Source organism: Sceloporus undulatus, chromosome 1, assembly GCF_019175285.1.
Source record: "Sceloporus undulatus isolate JIND9_A2432 ecotype Alabama chromosome 1, SceUnd_v1.1, whole genome shotgun sequence".
NCBI lineage: Eukaryota > Metazoa > Chordata > Lepidosauria > Squamata > Phrynosomatidae > Sceloporus > Sceloporus undulatus.
Window position 1 is genome coordinate 69,020,378 of NC_056522.1, and position 26,920 is coordinate 69,047,297.

At 38.9% G+C, this 26,920-nt stretch overlaps 1 protein-coding gene across 2 annotated transcripts in view; it reads right to left on the minus strand.

Annotated features, from left to right (window-relative positions):
• SLC35F3 (solute carrier family 35 member F3) overlaps positions 1-26,920 on the minus strand; it is a 156,189-nt gene that overhangs the window by 15,754 nt on the left and 113,515 nt on the right. For both annotated transcript variants that reach the window (XM_042447182.1, XM_042447183.1), the window contains 2 exons: positions 22,365-22,689; positions 4,562-4,781 (listed from right to left, as the gene is read on the minus strand). In XM_042447182.1, coding sequence (XP_042303116.1) covers positions 4,562-4,781; positions 22,365-22,689 — 545 coding nt within the window. The remainder of the gene's footprint in view (positions 1-4,561; positions 4,782-22,364; positions 22,690-26,920) is intronic.

The window sequence follows — 26,920 nt, forward strand, 5'->3', positions numbered from 1 at the left end:
AAGCACAGTTCTTGTGGTATGTGCTCTTGAAAAATGTTATGGTCATTAGCAGCATATTGATTTATACACTGCAGCTAGAAATGCTATGCTAGATAATCTATTGTCGTGCAAGTGGATTTTTGCTTATGTGATGGGATCTTCCTGTTCTCTCCCCTCTTCCTGTAGCCCTCCACACCTCCCCTCAAATTAAAACAGGAAGATCTCTCCCAACCCTCAAGAGGCGATCTGAAGGGTATATAGGGAGCTGCTGGAGAAAAAGGCAGTCAGCAGTTTTACCGATATAAGTAAATCCATCTGTAGAAAAAAAAAATCACTGGCTTCCACCCTATGTATACATAGCAAATATGAATATAAAATTCACAATGTTTCCCTCTGACAGAAATTTTGGAACTGATAACTGCGTTCCTCTCACCTGGAAGCAAAACAGGGCCACCAAATAATAATGACAACAACAACTACTACTACCATTACTTCTAAGTAGTTTCTGCATACATTAGTACATTTTTAAAAAATCTAAAATAATTTTAAAGAACTTTATTTGGTCCATGATATACAAAACATCAGGTGGTGGAGATGGGAAGATAGGAATGTGGGTATTGAAGCCCCTAATGGTTATACAGTCGGCCCTCTTTATCAATTGATTTTTTATCCATGGATTCAAACATCCATGGCTTGAAAATATTCCAAAAAATGATAAATTCCAAATAGTAAACCTTGATTTTCCATTTTATATAAGGGACACCATTTTGCTATGCCATTATATTTAATGGAACTTGAGTATACACAGATTTTGTTATCCATGGGGGCTCTTGGAACCAAACCCCAGCGGATAACAAGGACCCACTGTAGTAGCTATACTGGAATAGGTATTATGTTGTGGTAGCAGGAGGGGCTTGTAATAAAATGTTCCTCCCTGAACTAGGGAGTACTGACCTGGCAGGAGCAACAACATGACTGATTAAAAGGCAGCTTCATGTGTTCTTATGCTGAAGAAAGATATGCAGTCTTTACAGGAATAATGCCAAAATGCTACAGACAACATATCAGCTGCCTGCTCAACTGAATAAAAACATTATAAATGCCATGTTTAAACCAGACCCAAACATGAGCAGTAGGACCTGAATACTGTTCTTAGTCTCAACTTAAATAGATCCATTGAATCACTGGGATTTACCTATGTGTTGACAATTAACTAATTGACAATTCATTCAAGATTCACCGAGTCTAGTATGTTCAGTGCTTCAATTTGGAATGCACACATTTAATGTGAGCAAAGATTTATGTCTGTGTTTGCTAAAATTTGTGCAAGATTTTGCCATTGACTCAGAGTAAGGCTGAATCAGGTTGTCTTTCAGAAGAAGGAAGGAAGTTAATTCAGCTTTTCAAGGAATGTTACAGCATTAAATCAATCACCATTGGCACCATGATCCCTATTGACTTTAATGAAACTTGCTTGCAAAAAGCAAAATAGCCTTCTACCCAAACACTTTGCCAACTTAGGGAAAAAAGAATGTGCCTTTTATTCAGCACATAAAGACCAGTTTCTTGGCAGACAGATTGACCTCAGACTATGGTTGGTATCTGTCATGATTATGTATGGCTGAACTCTCAACAGGCCACAGAGCATCCCCTTAAAATGTAAACTAATATATCAGACAGCTTCTTTCCTCAAACTGTCAGTGACAAGCAGACAATGCTTAGTATGTATTGATTTTTAAGGTATAACGTTACCCGCTTTTCCTTAGAAAGGATTATTTGAGATTTCTGGATTTTCTGACAATTCAGCTTCTAGTCAACATAAGTAAAAAATAAGTAGAAAGAGTACAAACTAGAGTGCCTAATTTTAGCCTCATAGTCTTTCCTTAAACTATTGGCTGAACAACAACAGTGCTGAAAAAGGTTTATTAGAGCTTCATTTCCACTACCTTTTAAATCGGATCATGTATCAGTTTGAACCGGTTCAAATGCCCCTGGTTCCCACTTAATCCGAATCGCTGAAGCGATTCCAAGAAGGGGGCCATGTTCCAGACCCATTAACCTGCATATTTTTTATGCTAATTTTTTCCGCTTCTTTTCCGAGAAATTGATTCAGCGCTAGTGTGAACCACAAGCAGATCGGAATCAATTCAAATTTCCACTTTGGCCAGCTGGAACCGATTCATTTTGAATTGCTTCACTGATGAATGGGTACCACAAGTGGGTTATTATGGTACCAGAAAATAACAGAAAATGCAATTGGGGCAAGTGTAGTGGGAACCACGATCCAACTTCAAATTGATACATCGATTCAGATTGCACAGTGATTTATCTGTAAGTGGGAATGAGGCCTTAGTTTAACTCTCTGGAAATTAGTGTATATTACTCATCTATACACCTAAAAATTTATGCCCAAAAATTGACCCTAAAATTCCAGGTCGACGTATTTATGGGTTAGTATGGTAATACGGTAGCAGCTCTTTCAGATTTCCCCATGAGGTAAGGGGAGAGCTTCTTTTTCTATTGAGACAAGCAGAAAGAGTTCTGGGTGATGGTACTTTTGCTCAGGGGACTAAGGAAGCCAATTCCCTACTAATTTAAGTTCTTTGAAAAGTTTCCTGAAGTTAGTTGTCAGAATATATTTAAAGACACAGATGAAAAATCTATACAGAATTACAGCTGGGAGCTCTTGGAGCTAAAACTTTCACCTTTCTTGTCTAGTATTTTGAAGCATGAGGGCTCAAAAGTCTGGAAAAGAATGCACTGAAATAATAATTGGACCTTGTCTGTAGAAATGAAAAATAGACACAAAAACATGAGTATCTGTGAGAAAAATTATTATCCAGTATCCACCTTTATAATTTATGGAGCCTTGAATTTTGACTCACCAGTTGTGCATTTTACAGCGGCCCTGTGGTATCTGCTGGGGTTTGATTCTAGAAGCCGCCATGGATATGAAAATCTGTGGATGCTCACATCCCATTAAATATAATGGTGTAGTAAAATGGCATTCCTTATATAAAATGGCAAAATCCAAGTTTTGCTTTTTGGAGTTTACATATTTTTGAATATTTTCATGCCATGGATGGTTGAATCCATGGATAAGGAATCCGTGGATATGGAGGGCTAACTGTGCTGCAGTTCTCTCACGTTTATCCAACTATTATACAGTACCAGCTGTCTTTATTTTTGCTTAGATTCTGTCCTTTTTTGCTTAATTTCTTGATTTTGTTCATTGCTGCTGTCTCCTATTTTCTTATTTGCCATAATTTTTATTGATCCTAGTATAAGCATCTATGAGTTCAGCAATCATAATGCAGATCACTATACATGGGAAAAGCAAAACCATCTTCCAGCAGCCAGAAATTCCACTTCTGGGACCTTGATTTTCCTGCTGATTGTAGCTTTCCTGCCCCTCACTCTAGAGTGATCCTATCCCTAGATCACACCAGGCAGAAAACTTTCCTCTTCTTCTCTCTGTCCCATATAAAGCATTTGGTGCAACCCAAAAGATGACTATGGTGGGTTTCACAGACCTCCTGAGCAGGCATTGGGGAATAAGTACATAGGAAGCTCCCTGTCCCCATTCTTCTGAGAAAAGCAATTCCACAAGGAGATGTCCTACTGATTTGGACCATTATATACTGAACTAGAATATCCAGGCTGATATACATTAGAAGATATATACATGTTGTTAGGTAGTGATAAATTAGCTAATCTTTAGAAGAAACAAACTGTAACAATGTCTACCTTAGGGGTGAGGGAAAGTGGAGTCCACGAGCCAAATGCAGCCTAGCAACCTCACCTATGTGGTCCCAGATGCCCCCATCTTCCACAGAAGCCAAGTCCTCCCCATTTTGGCTTGATCTTTGGGAGGTTTTCACCACCATAAAACCACATCACTCACCTACCACCTCCAATCCTCTATACATGCCTTAAATGCCTTTTTAACAACAACAACAACAACTATTTCTTAGCCAATATGGCAACTTGAAGTGACACATCATCACTTCTGATTGACCTTTTGGCTGGGAAACAGCTGTGGGGGGACTAAGGTATGTCTGGGCCCCATCAGAAGCATGTGCAGCCAAATGAGGTGGGGATGCATGACAGCCACACAGTTCTGCATCCTCATTGAAGATAAGAAACAATGATAATTTTAGGAACTAATTTAATTTGGGAGCAAGCCTTCAAATTTCTCAGGAACGAGAATGCTACTCAAAGTATAAATTTAAATACTGTACTACATGTTGTAACAATAATTTTCTATAGGGAAGTCACTGAAAATACTAAAATATTATGGGTGATAGTAATCAAACAAACAAGCTTCATTTATATACCACTTCATACCACCTAAGCAGTGTCTAAGCGGTTTACAACGGTAAGCTAATTTGCCCCCAACAAACTGGGTACTCATTTTAGCTACCTCAGAAGGATGCAAGCCTGAGTCAAGCTTGAGCCCTTTTGCTGGTCTTGAACTCGCAACCTTGTGGTTTTGAGTGAGCGGCTGCAGTACAGGCATTTAACCACTGCGCCACCAGGGCTCTGTAATGGTGTTGAACAAGAGAGATAGTTAATCACTTACCCTCACTCCCATGAATCTGTCCCTGAGAACGATCCATGAAAGCAAGAACACAAAAGCTTTGTTGCAGCAGAACAGCACGGAGACATCCGTAGTGTTTATTTTTTTTATTGCATGTAAATACAGGTAGTTTGTGAGTATCCAAAGAACACCAAATGGTGCTGCCTTGGTAAAAAATGCCTTTAATGTCAAGCCGTTGTCTCCAAAAAACTGGCAGCATTCCCTAAAACAAAAATAAATAAATAATGTTAGACACTGTAGCAATAGAAGTGTCCTTTAAAATTGTAATATTAGTTATCAGCTACACTGATACTGCAGTGTGGAACCAAACCAAAACTCAACCAATATTGCTTTATAAATCCAGAGAAAAGCATCAAGTGTATTTATATGCCTTTCAGAACAGACACCGAACAATAACTTGATCTGATGACACATTAAAATTAGAAGCGATACCAAATCACTTCCAGCTCTTTCAAAATCCCAATACAGTAACAGTTTCATAGTACACTTATTAGAAATGCATCGCAACCTCTCTGGAAGAATTAATACATGTGGCTTCACTTACCAGTAGTTCTGCCCTGATCTGGAATTGGCATAATAGCTGCTGGGTGAGATGATGAGGTTTCCAGAGTGCAGGAGCAAACAGTTCAGCGACTAAAGAAACAATTACATCATTCTCACTGGACAAAGTGCCAGATTTGTCAAATATTCAGTTTTAGAACCTTCTGATTGTTGCTGTTTAGAACCCCAGTGATACAGGCCAAAATATGCAAGTATACAGAAATGCATTCTGCACATGTCACAACAGCACAAACTAGAGGATAGCTAAGCAGCAGCCTACTAAAAAGAAATTACATTCCACAATTGTAACTGAGGATTTTATAAAGGACCTACACTCTGCATCATTTACTTTACATAACGTACTTTACATAGTATAGCAAATGTCCCTAGAAGAAAACAAGAATATACAGTATGCCAAAAACTATCCAGAAATGGTGTTTCCTTAGCATTTATTCATTTAAAAGATCCATTAATTGTTTAAAGCAACCACAAAAGTTAGTTTGGACTGGGAGTGTCAATCTGGACAATAACAGGAACATACATTCCTTATTATTTGTATATCCTCCCACTCACAGCAGTGTTTTCTTGGAGATAGGTAGGTGATTAATCAACCATACTTACAAATTAAGCATATGTTCATTTTCTAACGACCAATCATGAAGCAAAGTTTGCTAAATGCAAGATATGCAGCTAAGGACAGTTACCATCTATGACAAACAGACATCTTTCACCATTTAAAGTAGCATTTCTTCTAAATATATGCTACATTTATTAATTTATTGTTTGAACTTTATTTCGGATTTGAAAAACAGATTTATTCGGCTCATACCTCTTTGGAGACTGCATGATTTGACTGTTTAAAGTTGTGACTTGATTTAAAATATCACTGGAAATCAACAAATAGCTATAATATTTTATGTTCTTCAAAACTAAATGAAATTTGCAACAAAAAAAAAAAAGAAAAAAGAAAAAAGCATCATATGAAGGAATTAAGTTTCTTAAGGAAACTGTCAATAAAATGTTAATTTCTTGGCAGCATTGGATGAAATTTGCAGCCATAGTTTTCCCTCCTCAGCATATCAAGCCTGGCAACTTACCAAAAACAAAACAAAACAAAAAACAGATAAAAAGTTTTGTGCAACAGCAAACTTTACTGTTTAGAGTTTCAAAAAGGAGGAAGAGAAGGAGGCACAGTTATCAACCTGTGTTTTCTGTAGGCAAGGTGCAGTTTTAAAGATAAATGCAATGAGAAATCTTATGAGAAATCTTACCATTAATCCTGTGTAAAACACAACATGGTGACAAACTGCTTGGTAGAACAAATGCTTAAAGTTTTAAATGCTTAACCTAAGGGTTACCTACACAGCCAGTCCAAAATTAAGGGAAATTTTAACTGCAGAAAGCATGAAGCACTAAAATGCCAAGTTAGTCCAAATTAATGAGCACTGTAGAAAACAATTCACCCGTTAAAAAGAAAGAGTCATTATGGCATTGTTTACTGCATATTTATGTATCACATTTAGAAATGGAGAAATAGTTTAAAATCAATTGTTGTTGTTGCATGCCTTCAAGTCACTTCTGACTTAAGCCGAGTGACTGTGACTTGCCCAAGGTCACCCAGTGGGTTTCCATGGCCAAGCGGGAATTCAGACCCTAGTCTCCAGAGTTGTAGTTCAATGCTCAAATCTTACTGGATCAATACATTTAAGTAAATCTGTAGTAGGATAAGTAGTCCTTTTAGTTTTTTGCAGCAAAACCAACAGTGTATTGTGGGGCGAGAGAAAGAGAAATCACATTTTATGAAACGAGTTACTGTCCATTAAAGTTTATGACAAATCAAACACAAGGCTTTATCACATGGAGGGTGAACTGGTAAAATCCCATGCAGAAACAGGATTTTAAAATCCAGGTGTTTTTGTCAGATGTGTTGGCATGAAAGAGAAATAATCTGAATGGAAAGCTCCTTTGTACTTCTGGAATTTAATGAAAGTAAAAAGGAGCTGGTTTTGAGGACTTTGTGTTTGGGCTATTTTTGCGTTATTTCTCTTTCATGCAAGCGTTGTGTGAAAAACACCACGAAAATGTGTTGGTTTTTTTTTCAATTTTCTTTTTGGGTTAACCCCAAACATCATCTGAAAAACAACCTGCAAATTCGTCCCATGTGATAAACTCCACAAAGGGTTCCTATGGCTGTGTGGGGCTTTGAACTTCTGTTGGAGTCTTAGTCCAACACTCAAACTTTTCTACCATGCTTGTTCTCTCATGTGCTGTTTTTTCCTCAGAGGGATTCATGGCAGAAGATATAATTTCTCTCAATTTATCCCCACAATAATCCTGAAAAGTAGGTTATGCTAAGAGGCAGTGACAGATCAGTACTTGAGTCTCACAGTTTAGTGGTGATTTGAACCTATGTCTCCCTGTAACTTGGATGTGCCAATTCTCTTCGCTTACAAACAATATTAAACATTCACTTTAAAAAGCACATTGAAGTTCCAGGTGGATTTTAAGTATCTGAATAAAGTCAGGTAAGATTAATGTGCTGAAGGCAGAGCAAACTTCCTTGAAATGTATATTATACAAATATCACTTCACTGAAATGAGTTCAAAAGAAAATCCATTTTATAGTTAAGTACCTTGCGATTTATAGCTGCATAAATTCTTGCATGAAGAAAAGGTCCCAAGGTGCTCCTAGTACAGAGCACATGTCAGCTAACATTTGTGATGATGTTCTTAACAGTATAGCTGGGTCATCAAAACACCCTCCTTGGCAATGGAATATGGAATAATTTAGAGTTGGAGAACTGCCAAATTTACATTGCCAAAATCAAGCTGGAAAACTGATCAGAAAGATGGATCTAGCGTGAGGTGCAAGAAAATGCTTACAACATAGCAGGACCCAAAAACACATACACTCTCTCATTTATTAACCAGTCGTGAGAATTTTGTGCTGTAAGACTGAAGTGCAGTGGAGTGTAGTTTCCTGCTACTGCTTGAGGTGTAGAGAAGAGGAAGGTTTTGTATCCCAAGAGTAAAAGAAATTCCATGACTCCACAATGCCAGTGAGTTCGCAAAGAGGTCAACAGGAAATATGCCAAAGAAAACCAAGGCTGGTGGTGGTGGTAGAACAGGAAAAAGTGATGTCTTTCTTGTTAAGCAGTATGAAAATTTTTTACTGCAGTGTAGGCAAGATGCCAAGATTATAGTAAAAGACACACTAACCGTTCCAGTTAAACAAAACACAAATTCCTGACTTTCCTGGTTAGTCTTTTTTTTTTTTTTTTTTTTTTTTTTGAGTCTGCAAGTCCCAGGGCTGCTAATGACAGAGGCACTCGGAGAACTCTAGTTCATAGGGTTGCCATAGGTCGAAGCTGCCTTGATGACTGCTAACAACCATAAAGCAATGCTTTAAATTATACTTTGGACTTTATCGCATGGTGAAAAATTGGGGGTTTAAAGAGTCAGTATACTGAGAAAACTGCGTGATCGTGGTAAAGATTTTCACACGACATCGCGATTAAAGAGGACTTATCCTGGGAATAACCAGGGAATAACCAGCAACAAATCATTTACGGGGAAATCCTGTGAATGATTTGTTGCCAGTTATTCCCCGGTTATTCCTAAGATAACTCTTCTTTATTTGCAGTGTGTGAGAAAATCTTCACTGGGATTGCACAATTTTCCCGGGATATTGACTCCTTAAACCCCCGATTTTCCTCTGTGCGATAAAATCCTTTGATTGAAAATGACCCAGGCTCCAGATGATATGGTTCTTGGTACATACCATACACAACTACAAAACTATGACAGTGTTACTACTCATGTGCTTTTGAAAACAACCTGACACACAAAGAACTTAAGGAAGTTTTTTCATATTTTATTTCCATGCCAGGAAAAGCTTCCCCTCCATAAACTGTGTGCATAGGGCTAATGTGAAAGACACATTAGTGTACCTTTTTATTGTGCAAGAAGGTGAATTTTTCTGTAACTACTGATCTAGGATGTTGCAGTAATAAAACAGTGGTAGGTCAGTGCTATTAAAGCCATAATCATTACCATCTACACATATAGTTGCATCATTGCATAGCCACCTGAATAGCTCATTCTAGAGACATTCAGGATACTGTGGACAGGCTGTAACTATGCCGCAGTAAAGCTCCCAGTGTAATACACAGTACACTAAACCGGCATGACCCATTTGTCTTGCATAAGTTGCTGGTGTGATGCTTCTGACACAACCATACTCTGTTTAAAGGAGAGCTGCACCTTTAAAATGTAGGCTCCAAGCCCAAGACCATCACCCCATTGGCACAGAAACACCTGAGCCCACCTGGCTGAACCAGCCCAGAGAACATCATCAGCCTATAGTGGACACAAGGCTGGATGGTTTTTTAAAAATTATTATTAGTATATTAACTATGGAGAGAGATGGCAACAGGCAGAGGGAGATTACTGATAATATAACTATTTTAAGCATGTAATCTGTACTTGTTTGTTATTTTGTTGTCGGGGGAGAGTTGGAGATTATTATATTGCTTATTATGTTATGTTATGTTTGATTATTATGCCATGTGATGTTATTTTAACATATCTAATTTGATATTGGTAGTTGTTCTGCTGCCAGGGAAGTGCCGGGGATTGCCATTTAAATTATTATGCTATGTATTGTGCTGTATATTTTGGATTTTGTACTCTATATTCCTTATTTTTTAATTTTTTTTGTATAATTACTTTATTATTATAATATTGCTGTGATGTTTTTGATGAGGGGTGTGTTTTGTATTTTTGATGCCTTTGTTTTGTAATCTGCCTTGATTCCGCAAGGAAAAGGAGGAATATAAATAAATTGTATTATTATTATTCATGTTTCCATGGTAAAAAAACAATACAGTAAAGATAATTACCATAAACCTTAGACAAATTGAAATTTGAGAAATGCTCTAGGATTCCTTTCCAACATTCCTTTTGTCTATAGTAATTTATTAGTAGGGCATTCATTGAAATAGGTCAGATTTAGACTGGCAAGATGGAGTTGTCTTATTAAGAACTATCACTCCATAGATGTGTAAGTAACTGTTCCTGTTTAAGAAAAAGGTGGTGGACATTGTAGAAGGGCACATTTGGGCATGATTTAAACCATATAATTACAGCACTATTATTCTACTTTAGATGCTTATGGAATAATGTGATATGTAGTTTGGTGAGGCCTAAAAGCTCTCTGGCTGGGGATTATAAATATTTCTTGCTACACTCCAAATCCCAGAAATCCATAGGCTATAATAATAGCATTGTGATTCTGTAGTGTGAATGGGTTTACGTTACACTATCCTGTATGCAAAACCTGTCACTGGCTGTTTTGATTATCTTTCCAGTGTCCTTTATCCTGAAATCTGACCTTGGAAATATCATTCTTGACTTTATCTTCCATAATCCTCCAGACCATGTGACCATGGGATTTGTTGTTCCAAAATTATCTTTCCCAAACTTCACCCGAGACACAGCAGAGGCTGATTTTTTAAAAACTCCTCAGCAAATCAAAAGGATGTGCTTTTACAGTCACTGGCAGTCTTAAAGCTTTACACAAATGTTTTGGGTTGTCCCTTAAGTTAAGCAGTCAAGTAAGTTGCAAGAGTGGTTCAGGCTATTAACAGTAAATAAAATACTGGAAAGCCCAAGACTTTAATCAATTCTTTAAATCAGAGCAGCAACTATTTAAGTGCAATTGTCCAAATGCCTTGAGGAAGATTCGTTTTTGGGCCACTGCCAGGGATTCTGATGTTTCAGATTGCCCTCGTTATATTCTAATAGCTGCTATTATTATCAATTATGGGCCAGTCTTTGTTTTTGTTTTGTGTAGATGTATGCATGCATATATATGTTTACACACATATGTGTGCTTCCCCCCTCCACAGACATCACCAAATTTGTGAATTTCTAAGCCTGTAGTTATAAAGAACCCAATTATGCTCAAAAGTTCTCCAAGTTGTGACAGGTTTCTATGGCAGAACCTTTGCAAGTAATCCAGAGGTTTGGATTGCTAAATGTTTTGTAAATGTCAGACACAATGATGCCCGCAAGTCATACTTGGGGCTGTATCAGCCCTCAGGCTGGTAACTGCTATTTCAAATAAATTAGTAACATCATGGTGTGCTGTGAAATTCAGACCAGAAATTCCAGAACAGCCCAATTCCAGGCTGATATTACTGAGATATTCTAGTCCACCTCCAAATACTGCTTGTTGAAGAGAACCTACCAGTGAATACAGTCTTAGTATTTTTCTATTATAGAATGATGTTAACAAACAAGCAAATAACATTTAGATTGCATAGTGTGACATATTAGCTCACCCCATTTAATTTTTCTCAACTGAACAATTTTGAAAATTGACTCCAAATCTTTTTTAATCCAAAATATGCTAAACTCAGTCCCACTTATTTTCAAGTACGGTAAGTCTGCTTAATACTGCAGACCTTGTGAGTTGAAATGTCACTGTAAATCACTGGTGATTTGGGACAATGTTGACTATCATACTTCATTTTATAAGATAATCTATTACTATAAATACTTGTTCAGATGTCGTGTAAGAAACCCACACATAACAGCAGATGGGCAGACTGCGACATCACCAAATTTTATGTAACTCAACCCTATTTTTTATTAGATTGAGAAACTATGTGGGGGGGGAAATCAAATCTCAGTTAACGTGTTCTTATTTTAAGGGACATTTTATTTATCTGAAAGATTTTTGCCCTTGTCTTAAGCAAGTGGAAAAAAAGATTGCCAGAATGGTTGACAAAAATCAATAAGTACAACAAGAAGGGATTAGGAGATGTAAAAACACCAACATAGACATTAATTAATTAATGGAAAGACTGAGAGCCCTCCCCCTGGCCACCATCTTGAGGGGGAGAGACGAGGCCTGGCCTGGAAAGACTGAGAGCCCTCCCCCCCCCCCGGCCACCATCTTGAGGGGGAGAGATGAGGTACAGAAACAGTTCAAAGAGAAAGAAAACTGAAATATGTTGTACTCTCGATGCTCATATTTGAGAGTTCCTATTTGTCTAACGGCATTTTCTCTATTCTTTCCAGACAAGCCAAAATAATGTGAGATAGTTGATGAACTGCATATCATTGATACTGAAAATGTAATTGATAGGAAGTTCTGATGTGTGGGTCCTAACAGTTTGTTCAGACAAATCAGATAGTGGTAGTGATCAAAAAGCGATGTCTCCATCTAATTCTAACCTATTGAAAACAGATGCCACACTGAAGAATTAATGCAGTTTGATACTGCTTTAACTGTCATAGTTCCAGCCAATGAAATCCTGGGATGTTTTGGCACCAAAGCGCTGAGTGGGAAGATTAAACTGCACTTCTTCTGCAGCGTAGATGCAGCCATAACCTTTTAATATATCAGTTCTCTACAAAAGTGGTTATGAAAGTCTGGTCCTCCAAATGTCTGGGACTTCAGCTGCCAGATTTCCTCAGCACTAACTGTTTAAGCTGTAACGTCTAGGAGTTTAAATCCAAATCACCTGGAAAACCACAGATTGAGAATCACTGCTCTACAAGATCTTGCTCACTCATTACTGTGGTGGTTGAGCATGACTTGTGGTTGAGAACAGTTCTGCAAAACAGCAGTGTCATATCTTTAAGGATTTCTTCCTGGAGATTGGTCAAATGTGAGTTGTGAGTCTCTGCTTAACAAGAAGCTGTAATCTAGTTTTGTTGTGTTTGCTGTCCATCCCCCAATATTGCATCCTTTTATTTTTCAATTAATGTTAGCTGAGACATCATATTGCCATTGATATGAAGTCTTAACAGTTGAGTTTTTAAAAATATTCATTTACCTGTTGTTGTCACTGTTAACTGCTTTTGAGTTGATTCCAAGTCATTGTGACCCTGTGGATAAGACCTCCAAGACCCCCTATCCTCAACCGCTCTGTTTAGGTCCTGTAACTTCCCTGATTGAGTCTATCCATCTGCCATGCAAGATTGCTCTCATCTTATTTCACCTTTCCTAGCATTTTTGTCTTTTCTAATGAGTGATGCCTCCTCATGATGTGGCCAAAGTACAGTAACCTCAACGTTATAATCTTGGTTCCCAGAGAGATTTCAGGGTTCTAGGACGCATTAGTTTATTTGGCTGTTCATGGAATCCCATGTTGGTGCATGTGTGACCCAAAGTCCACACGCTGATGCTCTGTGCCAGGAACACATGCCACAGAAAGCTTTGCTGTACAGTTCATGCAGGCTGGAGAACTCCTTCTCCCGCCCACAGAAGCTGCAGACACGGGTTACTCTCAAAGAGGCTTTTAATCTTCATTCTGATATTTACAATTACTTACACCAACTGACAAAATGCTCCGCTCATCCACTATATACAACACCACCACACAGGCATTGCAGCTCCTCCCTTATATACATATTCACTGGTGGAGGTCTTTGTCCAACGCCCTACTGGTGTGATACACACTTTCCTGTTTTACATGTGCCAAGACGTCCCAATATTGAAGCTTGGTGACTTCATGTCCTGCCTTTGTGTCATCAGCTGCCTATGACATAGCACCTTTCAATCTGCTTACTCATCACGACTTCCTTTTGAATTTGGGTTACTTTTCACCCATGTCCCATATTGCTACATCTAGGGCATTTTCACTCTGGATGCAGCCATCCTGACATCTCAGCCCTCTTCTCCAGCACCACATTTCAAATGAATTGATCTTCCTCTTACCTGCTTTCCTCACTGTCCAGCTCTTGCATCCACATATGGTAATGGGTGGTGGTGGTGACATTTAACTACTATTCAACAATGGACTGCCAAGACTGATTTGAAATTTGTATTGGTGAATCTAGTAGCTATAATAAATACTTGAGAAAGATTTTCCAAAATTTTGCATTAAAAGGGCATATTATTGACAGTGTTAAAAGTTTGCTTCTAGGAAGCATAAAGATTCTAGTATGTATAAATCTGTTAGCAGGCTGGAATACCATACTGGGGCAAAGCACATAGAAATATCATGGTACCTAGTAATTGTTCTTTAGCTGCAAGCTAAATCAGAATTACAACTGATTTTCCATCTTATCAGAGGCATTGCATTGTTTCCATGTATACAACTTGCTCTGTTCTATAAGGCCCAATTCACTCAAACAACCATTTTAAAAGATTTTCATGATTTGCAAATATTAATTAGCACAAAAATATTTATTTACATGTGACTTCCCAATTATTGTCCATAAATGCCCAGTCCATACAATGTTAAGTAAAATTGTTCAATTTTTTGAAAAAATGTCAAAGTATATGGGTTTCATAGTATGCGGGGGGTGAAGCCCCCCCAGATTGGTTTAGATCAGAATTATATAATTAAAATACAAAAGAAAAAGGATGGCTCAAATAACAGAGATTGCAAAGGTTATCTTAAAACCAACTAGTACTATATCACTCTTTCAAGTAAGCAATGCTGCATTAATATTTTAATTTACAAATACAGTACATAACTATGTTTAATGCTATTTAAAATACAGGACTTTAAAAAAAATAGTGATAAAATGACAACTGTGCTGGACAACGTACTGTGAAAGTGTGCTGCACAGATTAACTCACCTAATAAAATCATTGCACACATGAAATCTATACCTTTTTGAAAGATGGGAGAGGAGTGCTAAGAACCTGTGGTGATTTTGCTGCTTCTAAAAAATGGCCCAATTTTCTGCACTGAGAAATGATGCAAAAAGCTTCAGGAAGACACCAGAAGACAACAAAGATTTGATGAAACTGGGAACCTTTGTGCAGATGAACCAAATGTTATTTTTCCATATTACGTAATTGCCTAATGCGCAAACAAATTGACTTGATTTAAAAAAAAAATGGATTATGAACTTAGGCCAAAAAAAAAAAAAAAAAGGTTTGAAGCTCAGTCCACTTTGCAGTTTGGGGAGCATCTGTTAGAAATTAGACAAAACAATATATACTGTACTTGTCTAAACGGGGACAGCAGCTATATATTCAGAATAAACAAAACAGCTACCACCACTGGCCATTTACAGGTTTCAGACCACATACTAGAAGGCCCATTTCCACCCAAATTCTGCCCCCCCCATTATGAAATTCATCTATTTTGTGATTTTAAAAAGTTAAATAATTTTACTTAACACTTGTGACATAGTTCATAGCATGGATACACACACACACAAATTTAATAGCTATTAAGATTATATGATGTTTAACAAAGTTACATAAAAATTTCTGAACTATCTGTAATCACTGTTCTAGTACAGCCAATACAATATTTCCACTGTTAAAATGGTCATTATACCTGGGCTTCTGTACTTACTGTTGAAGCTTTCTTCACACATATATTAATTGAATGTGTGTGTGTGTGTGTGGGGGGGGGTAATACTGCATCTACCCATGGCCATGGTGCCTGAGAGTACTTTATCCCATGCATCTGAAAGAAGAACCTATATAAAATGCACAAAGGCTTCGTCTACACAACTGGGAACCTTTGTGCAGATAAAGCCTACAAATGGACATCTCATCACATCTTCATCCTAATGCATAGATTAATGAGAGGTAGTAAGAGCACTGGTAATTCACTTGCCTAATATGTTCAGGTTAAGGATTAAAAAACACATCACCACCACCACCACCACCACCACCACCTTCCTTACCCTGCATGTTGTATCACCTTATTTAGCCTATGAACTTCAAAAGCTAATATTTGAGGCCTTTTTAGAACAGATGATCTCACACTCAGAAAGGAGAGATGTAGTAGTGATGGGTGACTTCAACTATCCTGATATCTGCTGGAAGTCAGACTCAGCCAAATCCCCAAGGTCTAGCAAATTCCTCACTTGCCTTGCAGACAATTTCATTGTCCAAAAGGTGGAAGAGGCAACAAAGGGACCAGCTATTTTGGATCTGATCCTAACCCATAGGGATGACCTAGTTAATGGAGTGCAAGTGGTGGGATCCTTAGGTGAGAGTGATCATGCACTCCTGGAGTGTGTTATACAGTGGAAAGGAGAAGCCAGGCATAGTCAGACTTTAGGAAAGCTGATTTTAGTAAACTCAAAGATATACTGGGGGTGATCCCATGGTAAGGTATACTAAAAGAGAAGGGAGTTCAAGATGGATGGGAGTTTCTTAAAAAGAAGATACTGAAAGCACAATTTCAAACAGTTACAATGAGGAAGAAAAATGGGAGATGTCTCAAGAAACCAGGATGGATGACTAAGGAACTTTCAATTCAGCTAAGTTTTAAACGGGACATGTATAAGAAATGGAAAAATGGAGAAATCACCAAAGAGGAATTCATATAAATAGCTAGCATGTGTAGGAGTAAAGTCAGAAAAGCTAAAGTGCAGAATGAACTCAGGCTTGCTAGAGAGGTTAAGAACAATAAAAAGGGCTTTTTGGATATGTTCGAAGCAAAAGGAAGAAGAAGGAAATGGTAGGGCCACTGCATGGAGAAGATGGCAAAATGTTAACAGAAGACAGAGAAAAGGCAGAATTACTCAACACCTTTTTTGCTTCAGTCTTCTCAGAAAAGGCAAAGGGTGCTCGACCTGAGGATAATGGAGCAGAGGACAGAAAAGGGGAATTTCAGAACAAAATAAGTAAAGAGATAGTACAGGAATACCTGTTTAACCTAAATAAATATAAGTCTCCAGGCCCAGATGAACTCCATCCAAGGGTATTAAAAGAACTGGCAAATTTAACATCGTAGCCATTCGCAATAATCTTTGAAAACTCCTGGAGAACAGGAGAAGTCCCAGCAGACTGGAGGAGGGCAAACGTTGTCCCCATCTTCAAAAGGGAAAAAAAGAGGATCCAAACAGTTATCGTCCAGGAAAGATTCTAGAGCAGATAATTAAACAGAGAGTCTGTGAACATCTAGAAGGCAATTTTATAATCACAAAAAGTCAACATGGGTTTCAGAGAAAGAAGTCATGCCAGACAAACATGATCTCTTATTTTGATAAAATTACCAACTTGCTAGACGAAGGGAATGCTGTGGATATAGTATACCTTGATTTCAGTAAGGCCTTTGACAAAGTCCTCCATGATATTCTTGCAAACAAGCTTGTAAAATGTGGGCTAGACAAGGCAACTGTTACATGGATTTGTAATTGGTTGACTGGCCGAACCCAAAGGGTGCTCAACAATGGCTCCTTTTCATCCTGGAGAGAAGTGACCAGTGGGGTCCCACAGGGTTCTGTCCTGGGCCCAGTGTTATTCAACATCTTTATCAATGACCTGGATGAAAGAATTGAGGGCACACTTATCAAATTTACACATGACACCAAATTAGGAGGAGTAGCTAATACCCCAGAGGACAGGATCAAGATTCAAAGTGACCTGAACAGAGTAGGAAACTGGGCCAAAGCTAACAAAATTAAATTCAACACAGAGAAATGTAAGGTACTGCACTTAGGGCAGAAAAATGAAATTCAGATATAGGATGGGAGACACATTGCTGAATGAAAGTACATGTGAAAGGGATCTAGGAGTCCAAGTAGACCACAAGTTGAACATGAGTCAACAGTGCGATGTCGCAGCTAACAAGACCAATGCGATTATAGGGTGCATCAATAGAAGTATAGTGTCTAGATCAAGGGAAGTAATAGTGCCACTCTATTCTGCTTTAGTCAAGTCCCACCTGGAATATTGTGTCCAGTTCTGGGCACCACAATTCAGAAAGGATGTGGAGAAACTGGAGCGTGTCCAAAGTAGGGCGACTAAAATGGTGAAGGGTCTGGAAACCATGTCCTATGAGGAATGACTCAGGGAGGTGGGGATGTTTAGCCTGGAGAAGAGAAGGTTAAGAGGTGGTATGATAGCCCTATTTAAGTATTTGAAGGGATGTCATATTGAGGAGGTAGCAAGTTTGTTTTCTTCTGCTCCAGAGACTAGAACGCAGAACAATGGATGCAAGCACCAGGAAAAGAGATTCCAGCTCAACATTGGGAGGAACTTCCTGACAGTAAGGGCTGTTCGACAGTGGAACAAACTCCCTTGGAATGTGGTGGAGTCCCCTTCCTTGGAGGTCTTCAAACAGAGGCTGGATGGCCATCTGTCGAGGATGCTTTTAGATTTCCTGCATGGCAGGGGGTTGAACTGGATGGCCCTTGTGGTTTCTTCCAACTCTATGATTCTAATCAAGCTACTGAGCCAGCATAATGTAGTGGTTTTAAGCCCTGGACTAGTACTCTGAAGGCCATGGTTCGAATCCCTGCTCAGCCATGGAAACCTACTAAGTGACCTTGGGCAAGTCATGCTTTCTCAGCCTCAGGGGAAGGCAAAGGCAAATCCCCTCTGAACAAATTTTGCCAAGAAAATCAGAGATAGGTTCACATTAGGGTCACTAAAAGTTGGATATGACTTGAAGGCACACAACAAGAACAACCAAGCTATTCCCACAATATGGATTTTGGATTCTTCAGTATGTGTGATCCACAAAAACAAATAACAGGGATCTGAAGAACTGAAAGCAAATTACAATATGGATGGCACCCACCATTTGGAGCATGCCTATATAGCCTATAGGATTGTAGAGTTGGAAGGGACACTAAGGGTAATCTAATCCAAATCACTCCCAGACCAGGAATACACAGCTGAAACATCCTAATTTTTGTTTTAAAATGTCCAAAGAAGACTTCAGATCCATTCTCACTTGGGAAGATATGAAGGCAGCTGTTCTGAAAGCATCCTGGCTGGTATTGGATTAATGAGATAATCAGAACCTGATTGACCACCCAACAATGCAACACTTTCTGTTGATCTCTTGCCCCCCCCCCCACTCCACTGTCTATGAAAGATAAAATTAGAAATTATAATTTGTACTTCCTTCTTCTCCAGAAAACCTCCAGAATGTCTCAAACAGATTAATGGGGCCAACCACAATGTATTCTACTTTGAGTTCCTCTTCAGGACTAGCATCTTTGAGACTAACGGAAAGAAATAGGTTTGTAGCAGAAATTTTAAATACATTCAGTCTACTTGATGCTGGACATTGCCATTTAAAACTGCAGGATGTAGAAATGGAAAAGGGAAAGGGGGGAGAAATATCTAATTTGCTCCGTTTCCAGATGAAAATTCACCTGGCTGCCTTAAGATTTTGAGGGAATGTGGTGTTGCTGCCAATAAGAGGCCAAGACACCACTGTTGATCAGGCCTTGGTTGAGCCATGACATCCCCTGTCAGATGGATCCCAGCCTGTTTGCCTTAAGCTTTGTTAGGGTACAAGAAAATGGAAACATAGCATGTTATTGATTACCTATACCCAAATACAAACATTTAGGCTTGCCACAGCAGTTCCTTCTATACCTGTTTTGGTCTTCCCTGACCAGCAATAGACAGTGTCATCAGGAACTGTGGCAGACTCTGAAGGCCAAGAGAGGGGAAAGGAACAGCTTCAAGAAGTATCAGATCAGATAGTGTGGATGCTTATTTTCCTGCAGTTAAAAATATGCAGTTGGGAAGGAAAAAGAGGAGTTGTAGGTACTTAATGCAAACAAGCAGGCTGGGAATTAAGGTTCTGGTCAGCCCTGTTTAGTTGTGGCAATCCTCCATTCTTTCTCATGTTTTAAAAGGAGAACATAAGTGTCTGGATGCCTGAAATACAGGGAATAAAAGAAGAAAGAAGACAATCTAATTCATAGGAAGATAATCTGGAAAAGCTCAAACCATTTATAATAACAATAATTTAAAAAATGTGTTGTACCATAGAGGAAGTTCAGATTGGAGTGACTAATTAATGGTCCCCAATTCACTGGTGTTGCATTTTTTTAAAAAAAAGACATAAATCATATAGAGGAGAACTACCAAAAGAGAAGTGAAGTGAAGAAAATAGAAAAGAAAAGAAGAGAAAGCAACAGTATTTTAGAGAGGGATCTAGAAATGCTCTCCCATCATGAACCCTCAGCTTCTTTGCCTTTTGCTTTGCCATGTGCACTAAAGATTGTTCAAGCCAGATGCATGGAATACCATGCATGTGGCAAACAAAATTCACTAGAAAATGAAACCAAACTAAAAATCTCAAAGGGGCTGTGATCCTACACATGTGCAACCTATTTTCTTATGTTCAGAGTGAGAAGAGAATTCTCAGAAAAAAACAAGCTTCTAGAATTCTCCAAGAAATCTCAGAAAGACTAATCCAGTTATAAATAAAATGAGGCACGGAAATTTATCACCCTTTAAAACCCTTTTAAAACCCCATGGTCACTTTCCTGCTATCTACCTTATGCATAGAAAAATATAAACCACCATAGTAGCCTGCTGCCTGTACATCCCTGCCATATTATCGACACAGTGACTCCCCAGAACCACCCATGCAAATGTTACAAACCTTATAAACATAAATAATTCAAGCAAAACTGTACTCCATTTTACTCTGGTAAGCCATTTCCCTTGACCTTCACTCATCTTGTTTATTGCTTGATATGTAGTGAAAACATTTTGTAAGTGGTACAGCTAATAGTCACCATTCCAATTTCTTTCCTTGTAAAATTACTCTTATGCCAAAGTCGATCTTCTACATTTGAAACATGTACTTTTATCTCAACAGCTTTCAGTTATTTCTTCTTTTAATACCTTTATCCACTGGATTAAAGGCTGTTTAAGTCTCTTATAGCACTTCTGAGAACTTTACGTCATCATTTCACACTAATACTTTAGCATGACCGAGTAGCACTAGTTCAAGCAATTAATCACATTCTCTTCAGGCACAGAAAATCAGGAGATGGTTGTGACTGTAGCTGTTGAGTACAGATCCACAACTGCACATTGGACTCCGATCCACAACTGCACATTGGACTCAACACCCTCTTTGCAAGCAGCATGGTGAAGTTACCTCTCTAGTCCCAACTCAGCCATGGTCAAGAGCCTACTGTTACAACAGAACATGAAGGAAAAATGGTTCCCAATGGGCAAGGGGATACAAAAAGTCTTTATTTCAATTTCCTCATTATCTAGGTTGAATTTATGTAGATCCTCTGAGGTCATTATTTTTGTTTTTGTTTTTATGTTTTCCTTCAAAATTACCAACCACATTTTAGAAGAGGGTCATGCCAAATACTCAGATTTACAACTTGAATGAACGGTGATACACTGAAACACCAACAGCATTGTCCTTAGTTGCCGTTATATGGTGCTAAATTTGAATGGATTAGGAATCCTCTGCTGGTTGCTTCTATTTGTGTTAGGGGGTGGATATAATGGGACAAAGAGTGTTCTTTCTCATATTTGCTTCACTTTAAAGGTGCATAAGTTGCATGACCCCAGTCTCACTGATGGAATTTCATCCAGAGGGTGTTTTAAATAAATAATTTGTGCATGAAATAAAGTTTGTCTATACTGAACCATCAGAAAGCAATGTTGCTACAATCTCACACTATCTCGGACACAGAGGCGGGTTACAAACCGCCAAAAAATACGTATTGAATACGTATTAGGGTTAGGAAGGGGCGGTGCTTCCGCACCCCCCTAACCCTAATATGTAGTCAATACGTACAAGATGGCGGCGCCCTTTCTACATGGGCGCCGCCATCTTTACGTATCGGACGCACAGCGTCCAGACGCGTCGCGCCGCTGCTGACGTAGCGAGCACGCCCCTGGCGCCTCGCTACGTCGCAAACGCGACGCAAAAAGAAGCTCCATTTTGGAGCTTCTTTTTTCGGTCCGCGCGGGAGTCGGGCCGTCTGAAGGCTCCGGCTCCCCCGCGGACCTTCTGGCGGCGGCGCCAGACCGCTGCAAAGCGGCGGTCTGTACCCCACCAGAGTGTGCTGTTAGGTATATATTAGCACGGTGGTGTGGTTTGGGCATTGGACTACAACCCTGGAAATCAGAGTTTGAGTCCCAACTCAGCCATGGAAATCCACTGGGTAACCCTGGGTGAGTCACACAGTTCCATATGCCTTGGGATCACCAAAGAAGTCAGAAACGACTTGAAGGCACACAACAACAAGGGGCATCTGTGTTTGCAGTATGGTTTCTTTTCAACAGCAATAACACTGCAGACTTTGCAGACAAAGAAACCTCATTTACACTAATTCTGTTTTCCCGTATACCTTTGTTATTTCCCTTTTTATTTTTCTTCTGCTGAGTCTTTTCTTCTCTCTCCCTCCATTCCTACCTCATGTTTTTGTCAATGTATGGTCATATTTTGCAACAGCATGAACAAGAATTTAATAAAGCATCAGGAAAAGAACATATGACAGCATCACTGAAATCCCAAGTCTCCCTTACCTGTATCTTTGCTGTGGATACTGTTTTTCAGTTGATTTCCAAAGATGCCCGATGTAATACAAAGGAAAGAATAAAAAGTTCCAGTTCGTTGCAAACCATGTCAAAGTGAAGGGTGCATCAAATTTTTTAAAGGTCAGTTTTGCTAGCTGGGTTGAAACTGACCATGATGAACAGACACCAAACACCACCACTACACCCCAGAAAAACTTCTTAAGTTGGGCGAGAGAGCATCTCCAACAACATCTGCTCCCTCTTCCACCAGCTTCCATCCCAGCCTGTGCCTGGGCTTCTGCTGGGGCTGGAGAATCATGGGAATGTTCATCCCCTGGAAAGAAATGAGAGAGAAAAAACAGAGATATGGATTTTAGAATCAAGAATGAATACTCTGCATCATTTTACTTTCCAAGTAATCAGACTGGAGCTACACCATGTATGGTCTTGTACTCAAGTAAAGAATATGGTATGTGAAGCTTCCCTGAATTAGAACAAGTGATGTGGCTTTTCTAAAGAAACTGGAACTGGAAAATTTTCCAAAAATTTCCTACTGCTTCAAATTATATTATCTGATTTAGCATGTTTGGTTTACATATTAGATTCAAACACAATCAAAGCTTTATATGGAAATTATTTTACAAAAATATTTGTAATAATATAAAGAGATTAGCATATACCTCCCTAATAGGTGACTAAAAAAGACTGTACCTGAAAGGAAACTATTTTAAGGACAGTTACTTTACCTAAAGAGAGTTGTATCTAATGTAACTTCTATCAACAATTTAACTTTCTTTTGCTGAGGTATAACTGTAGTACCTTGACCTTCACTCACTCTCTGCAACACTGATCAGTTTCACTTCAAGTTTACAAAAACTGATTCAGTGCAGCTGGTTGAACATTTTATTATACTAAATGAAGGGCATGAGTCTGTGGGCAAAGACATACTACATTTTGTCTTGTCTACTTGTATTTGTGACTGAAAAGCAAGAGATTTTGCAAAAATGGAAACAAGGTTAGCAATGCATTCATTTGTTAGTCTGCCTCTGAGCACTTGGGTTTGTCAATGTTTGTCACCTTGGCAGGGAAGATACCATGATTGTGAAAAGGTAACTTTGTGCCTTAACAACACCGGATTGGGACTGCAGCAACTGCATGCTGTGCCCCCAATCCGGTGATTTGCCAGCTCCAAAAGAAGTGACGGAAAGCTGCTCCTTTTGGAGCTGGAAAAAAGTTGCCCTTGCTGCAGCAGCAGCTTTTCCCTGTTTCTTCAGCGTATCATGTCTAAATGCTGCACTGTAGAAATGGTGTGATGCCACCCACCATCTGGTCAGGCGGGCACGAACATTCTATAATTGTGGTCCAAAACACACTGCAGAAATAATCCAGTTTGAGATCATTTTAACTGCCCTGCTTCAGTGCTAGGGAATCCTGGGAATTGTAATTCATAGTGGGACCAGAGCTCTCTGACAGAGAAGGCTAAATGTCTCACAAAACTACAATTCTCTGAATTCCCTTGCATTGTGCCAGGGCAGTTAAAGCATTCTCAAACTGGATTAGTTCTGCAGTGTGTTTTGGACCTCTGTGAGCTAAAGTCAAAAAGTAACATTTCCAAGTTCAGGGTCCAAATGAGAAGTTATACAACTAACTACAATGATAAAAACAAAATTCACAGAAACTTGTCTGACAAGTAGACACACTGTGAGTAGACCATTGCCTCGCTGTGAACAAGATCTGATGCAAGTTTTTTTTAATCATTTCGAAGGCTGTAAGTAGTGGAGCAAATGGTTCATTTTGCTCCCAGTAATCCCATTTTTTGTTCCAGGATATCCAGAATAAATAATTCTGAGTATTTGGTTCTAAGACAGAAAATATTGAAATGGCTGCGAAACCAAACAGGCATAATATGAATAAAAATAGAAGTGACAAGCCAGCTGACAAGCCAGCTGATAATTATAACAATACATGGATACATAGCTGATTGGAAAAGGATGGACAATGTGCTCAAATGACCCCAGGACTGGAATACAAAGTATACATTACAAAGAAATAATTATGTCATAAAAAAAATCAGATCTTTAGCATTCTTAGGTGTTTTTTTAAGGAAATATAATTCCGAAATGCCTGTGCAAACAATACCAGGAATAGGCTTTATTGTGCTTCACCTTTAAATCAGAATTTATTGTATAGCTGAATATATATTTTTAAACCCACAAAAAGCACTCAGTGTACATGAGCTCAGCCCTTTTAGGTGTATAATGAAGGACCACAGTTCTGAAAATCTGATATATATCAATCACAAAAATGAGATAGCACAGTTTGTATACGTGCACTTCTAACATACAACTTTTCCACCCTTAAGTCAAGTGTTAAATACAGTGACAAAGGTGCCTACATTGCAGAAATACTGTGACACACAATACATCAAGTATCACTTTACTGTGAAAATGATCTCACATGTCATGGCTTGAATTCCAGGGATGCTCTCTGACTGGAAGGAGTAAGCACATGCCAGCCAAAACATATTCCTTTACTTTTGGAGACAGTAAATGGCTTCAGCAACAATAAATATCCTAATGGCACCAGATTCTGTTTGACCTTGGAAGCTAAGCAGGGTAAGCCATAGTTAGTACTTGGATGGGACACTGGCAACAAATGTCAGGTGCTGTGGCCTATTATTTCAGAGGAAACAACTGGCAAAACCACCCCTGAGTATTCCTTGCCTAAAAACCCCTATGAAATTCATGGAGTTACCATAAGTCTACAAGTGATTTGAAGGCAAATACTGTACACACACACACATACACACACACACACACACACAGCTCCAGGATTTTATTTTATCTCCATGTACACTGACTGCCATTTAAACGTCCCTCTGTACTATAATGTAAACAGTAAGTATAATCTGTTTCTGTTTATACAGCCTATGGTTGTGGCATAAATCAAAAGTACTACCTTTCACCCCTCTGGAATCTTTTGTCTAGCCCAAGCCTTGCAAGAGACACTGTTTTTGATATCAGAGCAACTGGGCCCCACATAAATCCAAGGAGCTGATTCCCTTGCACTAGTAACTCAGGCCCACCATCCTACCTAAGCCAGCCAGTAAGAGTGCAATGAACAAGTTGAGTGAGGTGAAAGAAATGAAAAAGCAAGGAGAGAAATAGAACAGCAAAAGAAGGATTCACAATATGTGTGTATGCACCTTCCAGTTGCCTGTCAACAGGAAGGTGCATACCCATACATTTCATTGAGTTTTCTTAGACAAGGAATACTCAAAGGTGGTTTTGCCTGTTCCTTCCTCTGAAATATATTCTACAGCACCTGGTATTCATTGACAATTTCCTATCAAAGCACCAACCAGGGTTGACCCTGCATATCTTTTGAGATCAGACAGGATCTGATGCCTTTAGGGTATATAGGCCATCATTCAACCATACCTGTTGTACAAATAGGCCCTTCACTAGTATTGTCTGTTTTTCCTGAGAACTAGCCCTATACAATGATATTAGAAGGGAAGTAACCTGCAGGCTGCAGCTATGTCATCCTGGAAGCCATATCCAATGCCACCTGAGCTTCACCTCCTACAATGAATCACCCCATATTATTTCTATCTGACTTGGCATTGTTCTTGACGAACCATGCCAGAGCAGCTCTCCTGGCACATCTCAAACCTTGCTCTCACCCACATAAATTTATATTGTACTGAGTGGGTGGGTATTCCTAAGAGTAGAACAGACCATCCTATGCTGTGAAATATGGGCCACAGATTCTTTGACAGATTCTTTGACAGAAGAAAATATACTCATGAGCAGGAGCTCCATAGTAGGAGGGATTATTCAATCATGACCCAGCAAAGACAGAAACACTTAATTTTCTCTCTCGTGCCTTTTCCACATTTCATATTCATCATTTTCCTAAAGGTTTTTTTTAAAAAACAACATACTGTATATTGTATTTGTCTTTCATTCTACATTATGACACATATTCCACAGTAAAAATATGGCACAACTTATACATAGTCACAACCATTAGCACTAGTGGCTCTGTATGAATCAGGAGCTGTGCACAATAGGGAAAATAGCAATAATGGGAAGAGAATGTGAACTCTGGTCAATCCTTCTGTGCTATATATTCTGCTGTATCAAGACACAGGAAAGTTGGCAAAATTTTGCCATATAAATCTTTTTCTGGAAGTACGCTACTAAAGTAGGGATGCTGAGACCGACCTTTATTGCAAAAATAAACATACGCAAATTGAGAATGGAGTATCAGTGTACCATGAGTCTTTCAAAGGTTTGCCTTTATCAAGGCTGAAAACACCCTCCACTTAGTAGATGGTTAAATATCCTTTAATACCAATACTAAAGATGCAATTCAATGGGACAAAATGTTGCTAAGGGGTCAAAGGAAACATTCAAAACTCTTCTTTGACCTGGGGAGAGGCAGAGGCTCATGGAGGTATGCATGCTCTCTTGATTAAAGCATTAGGGGGGCTCTCCCCTTTTGCCCAGATCCAGAGAATGTAGATAGTTCCACTGTACTGACAATGGGTCCTGGAAAAT